Source organism: Heterodontus francisci, chromosome 40 (genome assembly GCF_036365525.1).
Source record: "Heterodontus francisci isolate sHetFra1 chromosome 40, sHetFra1.hap1, whole genome shotgun sequence".
Lineage (NCBI taxonomy): Eukaryota > Metazoa > Chordata > Chondrichthyes > Heterodontiformes > Heterodontidae > Heterodontus > Heterodontus francisci.
Window position 1 is genome coordinate 3,979,344 of NC_090410.1, and position 15,127 is coordinate 3,994,470.

Genomic DNA, 15,127 nt, shown 5'->3' on the forward strand with positions numbered 1-15,127 from the left:
TTTGGAGGTGTGGGGTGGGTGATAGGTGGATGGGGAAGGGGGTATTGAGGTGGGGGGGGAGTAAGGTGGGGTGAAGATCGAGGGGAAAGTTGAGCTTTGTACATCAGAAAGAAACAAAAGTTTTGGGTAAAGTTTGTGCGGGTCGAATGGGAATTCAGTAAATAAACAATCGAATCTGTTCTGGTATATTTAACCATGATCACCCAGTCTAATTCTGCTCGACCTCCCACTCCCCACACCCCATTAATATCCCACCCCGTCAAATCCCACTGTCCCCCTCCCTGTACCATTTAATATCCCACCCAGTCTAAGCCCAGAGAGATCAGGCTACTGAGGAGAGAATTGAGAAATGAAGGGCTCCTCATTGGAGGTGACAGCATCTCAGTGAGCAGGAGGGGGATTAGACCGGGTGGGGGATTACGGTTTGGGGGAGTACAGGATTGTGGCTGTGTGGGAAACAAACCCAAAGGTCATGGGTTCATAATCCCAGTTCAGAGATTTGAGTTTGAAATCCAGGCTGATACTGCAGTATGGTGCTGAGGGAATGCTACACTCTCAGAGGTGCTGAGTCTCGCATAAGATGTTAAACTGAGGCCCTGTATGGCCTCTCAGTTGGAGGTAAAGATCCCTTAGGTGCTATTTCAAAGAGTCAGGGAATTCTCCCTGGTCTCCAGACCAATATTTATCCCTCAATCAAAATCACAAAAACAGACTATCTGGTCATTATCACATCGCTGTTTGTGGGATCTTGCTGTGTGCAAATTGGCTGCTGTGTTTCCTACATTACAACAGTGACTACACTTCAAAAAGTATTTCATTGGCTGTATAACACTTTGGGACATCCCAAGGTTGTGAAAGGCGCTATAGAAATGCAAGTCTGTTAAATTCTACACTTTGAGCCAAGTTCCCCTCAGTAACTCGAACCTGCTACAATAAACAATTTGCAGCAGAGAAAGACTTTGCAATTACAGGAATTTATGTTAAATCGAGCCTGGGAATGAATGTTGTGATAATGGTGTGAGCTGGATCAGTAACTGTGCAGACAGCACTCCCCAGTGACTGATCACAGCTATCACCTCACATTCCACTTCCTGTACCAGTGCCACTGCAACTAATCCCCGCTGTGTTAAATTGGTAAATAACATCACATACACAAATATATTGTTCACCTGCTTCTAGTGTCACTGGTTCAGCCTCAGCCTTAACCTCAAAACCTGAAGATACCCCTCCACCCCTCCCCTTCCCCTCACCCACCTCCTTCCTGTATCCTTCTCCCTCCCCTCCCTGAACCCACTCTCCCTCACTGCACCCTTCCCCCTCCCCTTCCCTCCCCCCTTCCCTAAATCTTTCCTCATTCCTACCTGGATCCTTTGTCTCCCTTCCACACCCACCCCCCCGCATCCCCAGATCGCTCTCCAAACCCTCTGTCTCTCCTATAAAAACCTTCCTGTTTGACTGACCTTTGCTTTTGCCGTTTCTAATCTCTCCTTGATTTTGCTCCTGTTTTTTTTTTTGCCCCACTTTGTGAAGCCACTTCAGTTGTTTCCTGTGTCAAACACCCTCGACGAATGCAGCATGTATTTGATCAGTCTCAATATTGTCACCAGTTTAATACAAACATCTTGTCCAATACGTTCCTTCTGATACAAACTATTACCAACAATTACAAAACATAAAACAGTTCAAATATTTAAAAAATTCTCCATTTTGCCTCTAGGTTTTCCTGCATTGTGATTCCCCCAATCACCGTCCCTGTTCTCCTCTGCCGACAGACCGCTCTATCACCCCCTCCCCATCCTCACACAGCTGCTTCCACACTCCGTGCCGCTGCACGAATCCTTCGAGCCATGCTTCCCTATGGAAGCACCTTCCCTCCAGTGGCTGCATTTAACACCACTGGACAGGACAGATGGAGTCGGGACTGAGGTGGATCGGAATAAGGGGTAACCCAGGGGTGCTGACCCATTAATCCTGGGTGCAGAGAGCTGGGCCACTGTCAGCACTGGGAGTCAGCACTAGATTGTGCACACCATTCCATCTAGTATCTCCCAGCCCCACCTGGGGTACTGAGTCCAATTTTGATGCCAAGGCCTCGGCGAAGAAGGGGATTTACTGGAATGGTCCCAGGGATGAGGGACCTCAGTTAATGTGGCGAGACTGGAGACGCTGGGATTGTTCTCCTTAGAGCAGAGACGGTTAAAGGGAGATTTAATAGAGGTGTTCAAAATCATGTGAGGTTTTGATAGAGCAGATAGGGACAAACTGTTTCCAGGGTAGGAGGGGCGGTAACCAGAGGGACACAGATTGAAGATAATTGGTAAAAGATCCAAAGGGGGAGATGAGGGGAATTCTTTTTACACAGTGAGTTGTTGTGCAGGAAAAAAGACAGAGGCGCAAGGGAAGAGCCAACTGTGTAACAGCCCCGACAATCAAATTTTTCTGCAGCACCTGTGGAAGAGCCGGTCACTCTAGAATTGGCCTTTATAGCCACTCCAGGCGCTGCTCCACAAACCACTGACCACCTCCAGGCGCGTATCCATTGTCTCTCGAGATAAGGAGGCCAAAGACTGTTGTGATCTGGAACGCGCTGCCTGAAAGGGCGGTGGAAGCAGATTCAATAGTAACTTTCAAAAGGGAATTGGATAAATACTTAAAAAGGAGAAATTTGCAGGCCGATTGGGGAAAGAGCAGGGGAGAGTTGGGACTAATTAGATAGCACTTTCAAAGAGCTGGCACATGGGCGATGGGCCAAATGGCCTCCTTCTGTGCTGTATCATTCTATGATCCTCTACGATTACACAATGGGCAAGATTTGAACTCACTCAAAACTCATTCACTTTAAGTTAAAACCAGGCCCATTAACGATTGGCGTTTCCCAACACAAACATACGAGACCCCCCAATCACAAAATACAAAATGCTGCAAACACGCAGAAAGTGAGAGGCCCCTCCCAAAAAAAAACAAGGACAAAAAAACTCCCTCACACAAAATTAGAGAATTCCCACTCAGAAAGAATTGCCCCTCCCTCCCCTCACCCACTCCCAAGACCTCCTCACCCCCTCTCATTCCCCCTCCAATGTTTGAAACTTTGGACACTTTCACTTTTTCAAATTCCCGGGTTGCAAGCTTTGGTAAAGGGACACTGTGAACAGAAAGGCCATTCTGCCCCTCAAGCTTGTTCCCCTAGTTAATGCGATTCAGGCCACTCCCTGATTGGTCAAAATGCCCCCAGAGTCAGCAGCCCAGGAACTTAAAATGGCCAAATTCCCAGCCTGGAACTGGCCAGAGTTTCCCAGGATGGGTCAGCGTGTCTCAGACACAAACAGAAACAGCTGACCGATTGCCCCACATCCTCACTGGACAGGGCAATGAGTTACACAAGGGGGGGAGGGGGCGAGGTTTACAGTCACTCAAATATTCTGACTAGACATAACTTCTGGATAGATTCAGATTTAAATGGATTTTGAAGTATTGAACTGGAATGTTGTATCCATGAATCGGGCGGTTAATGGCTTTCGTCTGAATCCCTGGAATTCTGCAATAAAAGAGGGAAAAATGATTGAGATTCTGCACTTTAGGCTTGCGTACTGCTCTAAATTTAAAACCCAGCTGGGGTTGCCAAAAGGCAGGGAACATTCAAGTGCCAGGTAATGACCATCTCTCACGAGATGAAGCCCAGCTAAATGCCCTGACCACCATCTAGTCTCCCACTGTCAACATTTTGGAGGTTACCATTGACTAGAAGCGTAACAGATCAGTTATATCACCACTACAGTTACAGGGCAGAGGCTGGCTATTCCACTATGAGTGGCACTGCTCCTGACCCTCCAAAGCCCCTCCTCCCTCTGCAATACTCACACCAAGAGTGTGACGGAATAAGCATGATGCAGCCACAGTAACAACAACTTACATCTATATAGTGCCTTGAATGTAGCAAGATGTCCCAGGAGCTTTAAAAAAATTGGCACTGAGCCAAAGGAGATTAAAAGCTCGGTCAAAAATGTAGGTTTTTAAGGAACATCGTATAGGGAGAGAGAGAGGGGCGGAGAGGTTTAAAGATGGAATTCCAGGGTTTAGGGCCTCGGCAGCTGAAGGCACGGCCGCCAATGGTTTAATGAAGGAAGTGGGGGATGTGCAAAGGGCCAGAATTGGAGGATAAGGATTGGTATTGATCCTTTCCGAGCTCACTCATCAAAGGAAACGCTTAAATTAACTTTGGGTATTCACCCCATCTGTTCCCTACGTTGATTTATGTTTGTGTGAAGAGTTGTGAAGAGATACCAAACGTAAACTGGGTCTTCACCAGTTTGAACCTGTGTCCCTGAGCAAACATGCGGAAATCCCCCTTTCGCTCACCATCGCCTTGTATTCATCCTTCAGCCTCTTGTAAACATTGATGATCAAGTCCCTCCTGAAACACAAAGTAAAAGGGAACTTGAGTCACAATCAGTTCAAAAACACAGCTCAATAAACGTTACAAACACCCCTCGATTTGCTTCAATTTCCCCTTTTCTCGTGATATTGCCGACTCTCCCTGGGGATGCTGGGAACAGGGTCTTTGGAACCTCACCAAAGTGCGTACTGCTCCGACAGAGTATTGGGGGAATATTCAACTGTGAAGGGCATCACATCTGAGCTGATCCTCTGCTCACTGGCAATCCACACAGGGGTCCCTGGAGAAGTCTTTTGGATGAGGCGTTAAACTGCAGCTCCGCCTGCCATCTCAGGTGGACGTATAAGATCCCACAGCCACTATTTTGAAGAAGAGCAAGGGAGTTCTCCCCAACGTGCCAGCCAATATTTACCCCTCAACCAACGTCACGAAAACAGGTGATCTAGTTGCTTAGCCCCTGTTCTGTGCAGCTGGTGCCACTTACTTGCTGGCCAGCCCTCCTCCTGGTGGAAGGTTTGGAATTTCCTCCAAGACTAAGTTTTGCATCACGTAGAACAGGTTGGGATCTCCTTCCTCGAGCTGCTGCTTAAAGCTCTCTGCAAGAGAGTCAGATTGTCAGGGTCAGGCAGGGTGTGACTGCAGGCGAGACAGATCATAATCAAACTAACATTATTCATTTTGTACAATGTGCAGGGGGTGCAGGAACAGAGAGAGCTCAGGGTGCAGGAAAACAAATCGTTGAAGGTGGCATGACCTGTTAAAAAAGTATACAGGATCCTGGGCTTTATAAATAGAGGCATAAGCTACAAAGGGAAGGAAGTTATACTAAACCTTTATCAAACACTGGTTAGGCCTCAACTAGAGTGTGTCCAGTTCTGGGCACCACATTTTAGGAAGATGTTTACAAAAATGATCCCAGGGGTGAGGGACTTCACTGAAGTGGAAAGACTGGAAAAGCTGAGCTTGTTCCCCATAGAGCAGAGACCATTCATAGAATCATAGAAATTTACAGCACAGAAGGAGGCTATTCGGCCCCTCGTGTTCGTGATGGTTGAGCGTGATCCAGCCCAATCCCACCTTCCGGCTGTTGGTCCGTAGCAGCGTAGGTTACGGCACTTCAAGTGCATATCCGAGTAATTTTTAAATGTGATGCAGGTTTCTGCCCCGAGCACCCTTTCAGGCAGTGAGTTCCAGACCCCCAACACCCTCTGGGTGAAAACAATTACTCCTCAACTCCCCTCTAATCCTTCGACAAATTACTTTAAATCTCCATCCCCTGGTTATTACCCTCTCTGACAGAAATAGGTTCTTCCTATCCACTCTATCCAGGTCCCTCATAATTTTATACTCCTCAATTAACTGTCCCCTCAGCCCCTGTTCTCAGTCAGATGCTGACTGCTCTGCTGGGTGTCTCCGACATGTTTGGCCTTTATTACAAAGTCCCAACACACGCCCATCTCAGGAAATCCGCAGACTCAATCTCCCCATCAGCTCTGAATAGGATGTCACTAATGTGTGAGTGGGGGGGTGCGGGTATAGAGGGGAGTCGGGGGAGGGGGAGGGTGTGGAGGGGGGAAGGGGAGGGGGTGACAGGGGGAGGGTGTGGAGGGGGAGGGGAGGGGAGGGTGTGGACGGGGGAGGGGAGAATGTGGAGGGGGAAAGGAGGGTGTAGAGGGTCAGGGGGAGGGTGTGGAGGTGGAGGGGAGGGTGTGGAGGGGGAGGGGAGGGGTCGGGGGTGTGTGGAGGGGGTGGGAGAGGGGAGGGTGTGGAGGAAGTGGGGGAGGGGGAGGGGAGGAGAGAGTATGGAGGGGGGAGGGGAGGGTGTGGAGGAAGTGGGGGAGGGGGAGGGGAGGGGAGAGTATTGAGGGGGGAGGGGAGGGTGTGGAGGGAGTGGGGGAGGGGGAGGGGAGGGGAGAGTATGGAGGGGGGAGGGGAGGGTGTGGAGGAAGTGGGGGAGGGGGAGGGGAGGGGAGCGTATGGAGGGGGGAGGGGAGGGTGTGGAGGAAGTGGGGGAGGGGGAGGGGAGGGGAGAGTATGGAGGGGGGAGGGGAGGGTGTGGAGGGGGTGGGGGAGGGGGTGGGGAGGGGAGAGTATGGAGGGGGGAGGGGGAGGGGAGGGGAGTATGGAGGGGGAGGGGAGGGTGTGGGGGAGGGGGAGGGGGTGTGGAGGGGAGAGTATGGAAGGGGGAGTGGAGGGTGTGGAGTGGGGGAGGGGGAGGGGAGGGTGTGGAGGGAGTGGGAGAGGGGAGGGGAGAGTATGGAGGGGGGAGGGGAGGGTGTGGGAGGGGAAGGTGTGGAGGGGAGAGTATGGAAGGGGGAGGGGAGGGTGTGGAGGGAGTGGGGGAGGGGGAGGGGAGAGTGTGGAGGGAGTGGGGGAGGGGGAGGGGAGAGTATGGAGGGGGGAGGGGAGGGTGTGGAGGCAGTGGGGGAGGGGGAGGGGAGGGGAGAGTATGGTGGGGGGAGGGGAGGGTGTGGGGGAGGGGAGAGTATGGAGGGGGGAGGGGAGGGTGTGGAGGGAGTGGGGGAGGGGGAGGGGAGGGGAGAGTATGGAGGGGGGAGGGGAGGGTGTGGAGGAAGTGGGGGAGGGGGAGGGGAGAGTATGGAGGGGGGAGGGGAGGGTGTGGGGGAGGGGGAGGGGAAGGAGGGGAGGGGAGAGTATGGAGGGGGGAGGGGAGGGTGTGGAGGAAGTGGGGGAGGGGGAGGGGAGAGTATGGAGGGGGGAGGGGAGGGTGTGGGGGAGGGGGAGGGGAGGGTGTGGGGGAGGGGGAGGGGAAGGTGTGGAGGGGAGAGTATGGAGGGGGGAGGGGAGGGTGTGGAGGAAGTGGGGGAGGGGGAGGGGAGAGTATGGAGGGGGGAGGGGAGGGGGGGGGAGGGGGTCGGGCGGAGGGTGTTTCTGAGGGTCTTTCCTACCCTTCACTTTTTCCTCGATGTAGGCATCCAGCTCGGCCTCTCTCCGAATCGCTTCCTGCGATATTTTGGGTGCATTTGGGAAGCAGATCAGGATGATGCTCATATTATCCCGACTTCCCTGTTTAACAGAGAAAAACAACATTGTCCGTGAGACATCAGATTTATAACGTGTGACGCGTTGCTGGCCATGTGGAAGATAGGATCAGGAGTAGGCCATTCAGCCCATCGAGCCTGTCCTGCCATTCAATGAGATCATGTCTGATCTGCATTTCAACTTGATATTCCCACCTAAGAGAGGGTGCAGCGGAGAATCACCAGAATGATACCGGGGCTAGAAGGGTTAAATTATGAGGACAGACAGACTGGACTTGTAATTCCCTCGAGTTTACCAGGTTAAGGGGTGATCTAACTGAGGTGTTTACAATGATTAAAGAATTTGATAGGGTCGATAGAAACTATTTCCTCTGGTGGGGGAAGTCCAGAACCTTCAAATCAGAGCCAGGCCGTTCAGGGGTGATGTCAGGAAACACTTCTTCACAGAAAGGGGAGTGGGAATCTGGAACCTCCCCCAAAAAGCTGCTGAAGCCGGGGGTCAATTGGGAAATTTCAAAGCTGAGATTGATAGATTTTTAATGAGGGAGGGATTAAGAGTTACAGAACCAAGGCAGGTAAATAGAGTTAAGATATAGATCAGCCATGATCTCACTGAATGACAGAACAGGCTCGAGGGGCTGAATGGCCTCCTCCTGTTCCTGTGGACACTGTTCAAACTAGAAAGTGGAAAACTTAGGGCTGATCTTCCTCACATGAAGACTGATCAAAACTTGGGAAAGGTTCCCTGGATAGATTGGCAAAAGCAGAATTCCTGGAACCAGTTGGAAGCTGGATGTGGTCAAAATGCCGAGGAAGATCTTCCTCCTCTTCAATAGTGATCCTCACAGGTGAAGAGGGATCTATTTGAGAGTGACAGTCAGTGGCGGAACTGTACTCTTAACAAGTCAGTGTTTTCAGGGAGAAAACACACAGAAAGAATACCCTGTATAAAGGAAGGAAGAGAAGGATGCAAAGACCAGGGATAAAAAACTCGGTCCAGAAAATAAATTTACATTATCCCAGGGTGACTGGACAACGATCAGGAGCAGGACCCTGGCTGATTTCCCCTCTCTCTCTAACCCAGGGGTCACTGGACAGTGATCAGGAGCAGGAACCCTGGCTGATTTCCCCCTCTCTCTCTAACCCAGGGGTCACTGGACAGTGATCAGGAGCAGGAACCCTGGCTGATTTCCCCCTCTCTCTCTAACCCAGGGGTCACTGGACAGTGATCAGGAGCAGGAACCCTGGCTGATTTCCCCCTCTCTCTCTCTAACCCAGGGGTCACTGGACAGTGATCAGGAGCAGGAACCCTGGCTGATTTCCCCCTCTCTCTCTAACCCAGGGGTCACTGGACAGTGATCAGGAGCAGGAACCCTGGCTGACCCTGACTGTAGCTCAGGCGTGACGTTTACCTAAGACCAGCTGACTAAGTGGAATGTCCTGAGCTGAGTATCACATTACAAGGAAAGTGCATTGAGTTGCTGCTTATTCTGGGATGGAATCCGTTGCTATGGAACGCTTTCACTCAAAGGCAGTTTGACATTAATCCTGTAATGGGTCATCATGGGTGATTATTTCAGAGAATTAGTCTCAGGACAATTTCACAGATAAACACTCTGTTGTGACACAGATATTTAATTAATTTTTGAATATGCATGAGGAAGCCTAACACAGTCCAGAGAATTTTACGCAGACATTGGTTCAAGATTATGCAGCCTGGCCCCAACCCAGGAATACAGTCACGAGGGGCCCTGTGAGAGGCACCCCGGCAAATTAAACAGGCTGAATTCATTCAGACCCAGCAGCACATCTGGTAACAGGGCAGAACAGAGAGCCAGGAGTGAGTTACAGACCAAAATCTAATCAAGACGTTCAGGGTTTTTTAAATATAGAATAGCAGATACCCGGGAGTGAGTTATGTACATACGAATTAGGAGCAGGAGTAGGCCACTCGACCCCTCAAGCCTGCTCCACCATTCAATAAGTTCACAGTTCAACAGATTACTCCACATTCCCGCCTACCCCCGATAACCTTCCACCCCCTTGCTTATCAAGAATCTAACTACCTCTGCCTTAAAAATATTCAAAGACTCTGCTTCCACCGCCTTTTGAGGAAGAGAATTCCAAAGACTCACGACCCTCTGAGAGAAAACATTTCTCCTCATCTCTGTCTTAAATGGGTGACCCCTTATTTTTAAACAGTGACCCCTAGTTCTAGATTCTCCCACAAGGGGAAACATCCTTTCCACATCCACCCTGTCAAGACCCCTCAGGATCTTATATGTTTCAATCAAGTCGCCTCTTACTCTTCTAAATTCCAGTGGATACAAGCCTAGCCTGTCCAATCTTTCCTCATAAGACAGCCCGCCCATTCCAGGTATTAATCTAGTAAATCTTCTCTGTACTGCCTCCAACACATTTACATCCTTCCTTAAATAAGGAGACCAGTACTGTACACAATACTCCAGATGTGGTTTCACCAATGCCCTGTATAGCTGAAGCATAACCTCCCCACTTTTGTATTCAATTTCCCTCACGATAAACAATAACATTCTATTAGCTTTCCTAATTACATTCTGTATCTGCATATTAACCTTTTGCGATTCATGCACTAGGACACCCAGATCCCTCTGCATCTCAGAGCTCTGCAATCTCTCACCATTTAGATATTATGCTTCTTTTTTATTCTTCCTGCCAAAGTGGACAATTTCACCCTTTCCCTCATTATATTGCATTTGCCAGGTCTTTGCCCACTCACTTTTTTTAAAATTCATTCATGGGATGTGGGCTTCACTGGCTATGCCAGCATTTATTGCCCATCCCTAATTGCCCTTGAGAAGGTGGTGGTGAGCTGCCTTCTTGAACCGCTGCAGTCCATTTGGGGTAGGTATACCCACAGTGCTGTTAGGAAGGGAGTTCCAGGATTTTGACCCAGCGGCAGTGAAGGAACGGCGATATAGTTCCAAGTCAGGATTGTGTGTGACTTGGAGGGGAACTTGCAGGTGGTGGTGTTCCCATGCATTTGCTGCCCTTGTCCTTCTAGTTGGTAGAGGTCGCGGGTTTGGAAGGTGCTGTCTAAGGAGCCTTGGTGCATTGCTGCAGTGCATCTTGTAGATGGTACACACTGCTGCCACTGTGCGTCGGTGGTGGAGGGAGTGAATGTTTGTAGATTGGGTGCCTTTCAAGCAGGCTGCTTTGTTCTGGATGGTGTTGAGCTTCTTGAGTGTTGTTGGAGCTGCACCCATCCAGGCAAGTGGAGAGTATTCCATCACACTCCTGACTTGTGCCTTGTAGATGGTGCACAGGCTTTGGGGAGTCAGGAGGTGAGTTACTCGCCTCAGGATTCCTAGCCTCTGACCTGCTCTTGTAGCCATGGTATTTACATGGCTACTCCAGTTCAGTTTCTGGTCAATGGTAGCCCCTAGGATGTTGATAATGGGGGATTCAGCGATGGTAATGCCATTGAATGTCAAGGAGAGATGGTTAGATTCTCTCTTGTTGGAGATGGTCATTGCCTGGCACTTGTGTGGCACGAATGTTACTTGCCACTTATCAGCCCAAGCCTGGATATTGTCCAGGTCTTGCTGCATTTCTACACGGACTGCTTCAGTATCTGAGGAGTCACGAATGGTGCTGAACATTGTGCAATCGTCAGCGAACATCCCCACTTCTGACCTTATGATTGAAGGAAGGTCATTGATGAAGCAGCTGAAGATGGCTGGGCCTAGGACACTACCCTGAGGAACTCCTGCAGTGATGTCCTGGAGCTCAGATGATTGACCTCCAACAACCACAACCATCTTCCTTTGCACTAGGTATGACTCCACCAGCAGAGGGTTTTCTCCCTGATTCCCATTGACCTCAGTTCTGCTAGGGCTCCTTGATGCCATACTCGGTCAAATGCTGCCTTGATATCAAGGGCAGTCACTCTCACCTCACCTCTTGAGTTCAGCTCTTTTGTCCATGTTTGAACCAAGGCTGTAATGAGGTCAGGAGCTGAGTGGTCCCTGGCAGAACCCAAACTGAGCGTCACTGAGCAGGTTATTGCTAAACAAATGCCACTTTATGGCACTGTCAATGACACCTTCCAACACTTTACTGATGATTGAGAGTAGGCTGATGGGGCGGTAATTGGCCGGGTTGGACTTGTCCTGCTTTTTGTGCACAGGACATACCTGGGCAATTTTCCATATTGCAGGCTAGATGCCAGTGTTGTAGCTGTACTGGAACAGCTTGGCTAGGGGTGCGGCAAGTTCTGCAGCACAGGTCTTCAGTACTATTGCCGGAATATTGTCAGGGCCCATAGCTTTTGCAGTATCCAGTGCCTTCAGTCGTGTTTTGATATCACGCGGAGTGAACTGAATTGGCTGAAGTCTGGCATCTGTGATGCTGGGGACTTCAGGAGGAGGCCGAGATGGATCATCAACTCGGCACTTCTGGCTGAAGATTGTTGCAAATGCTTCAGCCTTATCTTTCGCACTGATGTTCTGGGCTCCCCCATCATTGAGGATGGGGATATTTGTGGAGTCACCTCCTCCAGTTAGTTGTTTAATTGTCCACCACCATTCACGGCTGGATGTGGCAGGACTGCAGAGCTTAGATCTGATCCATTGCTTATGGGATCGCTTAGCTCTGTCTATCGCATGCTGCTTATGCAGTTTGGCATGCAAGTAGTCCTGGGTTGTAGCTTCACCAGGTTGACACCTCATTTTGAGGTATGTTTGGTGCTGCTCCTGGCATGCCCTCCTGCACTCTTCATTGAACCAGGGTTGGTCTCCTGGCTTGATGGTAATGGTAGAGTGGGGGATATGCCGGGCCATGAGGTTACAGATTGTAGTTGAGTACAATTCTGCTGCTGCTGCTGGCCCACAGCGCCTCATGGATGCCAAGTTTTGCATTTCTAGATCTGTTCGAAATCTATCCCATTTAGCACGGTGATAGTGCCACACAACACAATGGACGGCATCCTCAATATGAAGGCGGGACTTCGTCTCCACAAGGACTGTGCGGTGGTCACTCCTACCAATAATGTCATGGACAGATGCATCTGCGGCAGGCAGATTGGTGAGGACGAGGTCAAGTATGTTTTCCCCTCTTGTTGGTTCCCTCACCACCTGCCGCAGACCCAGTCTAGCAGCTATGTCCGTTAGTACGGTCAGTAGTGGTGCTACCGAGCCGCTCTTGGTGATGGACGTTGAAGTCCCCCACCCAGAGTACATTCTGTGCCCTTGCCACCCTCAGTGCTTCCTCCAAGTGGTGTTCAACATGGAGGAGTACTGAGTCATCAGCTGAGGGAGGGCGGTAGGTGATAATCAGCAGGAGGTTTCCTTGTCCATGTTTGATCTGATCCCATGAGACTTCATGGGGTCCAGAGTTGATGTTGAGGACTCCCAGGGCAATTCCCTCCCTACTGTATACCACTGTCCCGCCACCTCTGCTGGGTCTGTCCTGCCGGTGGGACAGGACATACCCGGGGATGGTGATGGCAGTGTCTGGGACATTGTCTGTTAGGTATGATTCCGTGAGTATGACTATGTCAGGCTGTTGCTTGACTCTGTGGGCCAGCTCTCCCAACTTTGGCACAAGCCCCCAGATGTTAGTAGGGTGGACTTTGCAGGGTCGACAGGGCTGGGTTTGCCGTTGTCGTTTCCGGTGCCTAGGTCAATGCTGGGTGGTCCGTCCAGTTTCATTCCTTTTTATTGGCTTCGTAGCGGTTAGGTACAACTGAGTGGCTTGCTAGGCCATTTCAGAGGGCATGTAAGAGTCAACCACATTGCTGTGGGTCTGGAGTCACATGTAGGCCAGACCAGGTAAGGACAGCAGATTTCCTTCCCGAAAAGACATTAGTGAACCAGATGGGTTTTTACAACAATCGACAATGGTTTCATGCTCGCTTTTTAATTCCAGATTTATTAATTGAATTCAAATTCCACCTTCTGCTGTGATGGGATTTGAACCCATGTCCCCAGAGAAATACCCTGGGTCTCTGGGTTACTAGTCCAGTGACAATACCACTATGCCAACGCCTCCCCTCATTCTCTATATCCCTTTGTAACCTCCTTATGTCCTGTTCACAAGTTACGGACAGGAATCTAATTGAGGGGTTCGGGGGTTTTATATGGAGAATAACCCATACCCTGGCACTATTTTGAAGCAAAACAGGGAGAGTTTTCCCCAATTTCCTGTCCATTATTTATCCACCAACCAACAACACTAAAATAACAGATTATCTGGTCATTATCACTTTGCTGTTTGTGGGATCTTGCTGTGTGCAAATTGGCTGCCCCATTTCCCACTTTACAACAGTGACTACATTTCAAAAGTGCTTCATTGGCTGTAAAGTGTTTTGGAACGTGCTGAGATGTTAAAAGGTGCTATATAAATACACATTTTTTTTTGTACCTTGTACAGACACATGTTGATGATTTGGCTGCACACTTCCTCCAGGTTGTCAGTCAGTTGGAGCCTCGAGCAGACAAAGTGGCACAAATCCTCATTACTGATGATGTCCCAGATTCCATCGCAGGCCAGGATGATGAACTGGTCCTTGTCGGAGCGATCCATTTCATAGACCTCGGGTTCCGGAGAGACTAGCTGCTCTGTCTGCCCTCTCCACTCTGCTGCCTTGAAGTCAAAGTCCCCCAGGGCCCTGGAAACTGCCAGTGAGCCATTGACCCGCTGGAGCGTCACTGTGCCTCCTGCATTCCGGATACGCTCGTGCTCCCGAGGGAGGAAGGGCTTGTGGTCCTCGGTGTAGAAGCAGCTGCTGCCACTGCGGCAGAGCACGGCTCGCGAGTCACCACAGTTGATGAAGTAGATGTGTGTGGGCGACACCATAACTGCCACGACCGTGGAACCGCTACAGCCCCAGCTAGAGAACCGCCACAGCCTCTGCATACGGCTATCAATCTGCAGGAACCCTGTCCGGATCCCGCTAGTCACCCTCTCCACCGATAGCTGCCCCCCCTCGGAGAAATCCCAGTTGCTCATCACATGGTGCAACAGGTGCTCTGAGCAGTAGCGGGCGACTTTCGATCCCCCGTGCCCGTCGAAGACCGCAAAGAAGGACCAGGAGTCCAGTCCGGCGGGCATGCTTGGCACAACGGTGTGGGCATCTTCCATCTCGACCCTCCATCCCTGCATTGTGCCCAGGCCATACCTCAGTCCATTCCCACCCCCATGATTCTGCTCAATCACGGTCACAGGATTCTCCAGGTGAGTGGCGACTTCGCCCATCTCATTGCCCTTGAAGAAGTAGGAGATCATGCGTTCGGTCTCCTTGACAACCTGTCTCATGAACGCTGTCATCAACGTCAGGGGCTCGGAGATGTCTGAGTTCTTCATCTCCTGAAGGGAGACTTTCTCAATGAAACACGAGAGATCTAGGAGCGAGTGTATATGAGGCAGAAGATGTCTGAATGAACCCCGTGCCTCAGCAGATCTGCTCTCACTGTTCACACTATGTTCATCGGGAGCTACTTTTAGCCCCGTAATCCCTCAGCAGATAATCTGATGCAGGCTAATGCTGTGCTAAGAGACTTTACTCATTCTACCTTTATAAAGAAGTAATCACCATTCAGGAAAACACAAGCCAGCTGCTTACGGCAACGCACGTGATGGGTCCTGTTCATTTGGGGTCACAATCTTCTCTGTCCTGCTAATTTTAATCGCTCCACCATAGGCGGCCGTGTCTTCAGCTGCCAAGGGCCTAAAGTCTGGAATTCCCTCCCTA

General features: G+C 50.4%; 1 protein-coding gene across 1 annotated transcript; it reads right to left on the reverse strand.

The window, feature by feature from the left end:
* Window positions 1–3,149: 3,149 nt before the first annotated feature.
* Window positions 3,150–14,739, reverse strand: LOC137353147 (protein phosphatase 1B-like). The gene is made up of 5 exons (XM_068019193.1): window positions 13,798–14,739; window positions 7,303–7,420; window positions 4,878–4,989; window positions 4,357–4,411; window positions 3,150–3,535 (listed from the first exon to the last, which is right to left on the reverse strand). Exons 1-5 carry the CDS (start codon window positions 14,737–14,739, stop codon window positions 3,506–3,508), a joined length of 1,257 nt encoding a protein of 418 aa, XP_067875294.1. The 3' UTR covers window positions 3,150–3,505.
* Between the last annotated feature and the right edge of the window lie 388 nt (window positions 14,740–15,127).

Excerpts from the sequence above, each read along its gene's own strand:
- LOC137353147 (XM_068019193.1), bottom strand. The coding sequence starts at position 14,739 with ATGAAGAACTCAGACATCTCCGAGCCCCTGACGTTGATGACAGCGTTC. Across the intron at positions 4,412-4,877 it reads GGAGGAGGGCTGGCCAGCAA|GAGGGACTTGATCATCAATG; the intron begins GTAAGTGGCACC and ends TTTGTGTTTCAG. Across the intron at positions 3,536-4,356 it reads AGGATGAATACAAGGCGATG|AATTCCAGGGATTCAGACGA; the intron begins GTGAGCGAAAGG and ends CTTTTATTGCAG.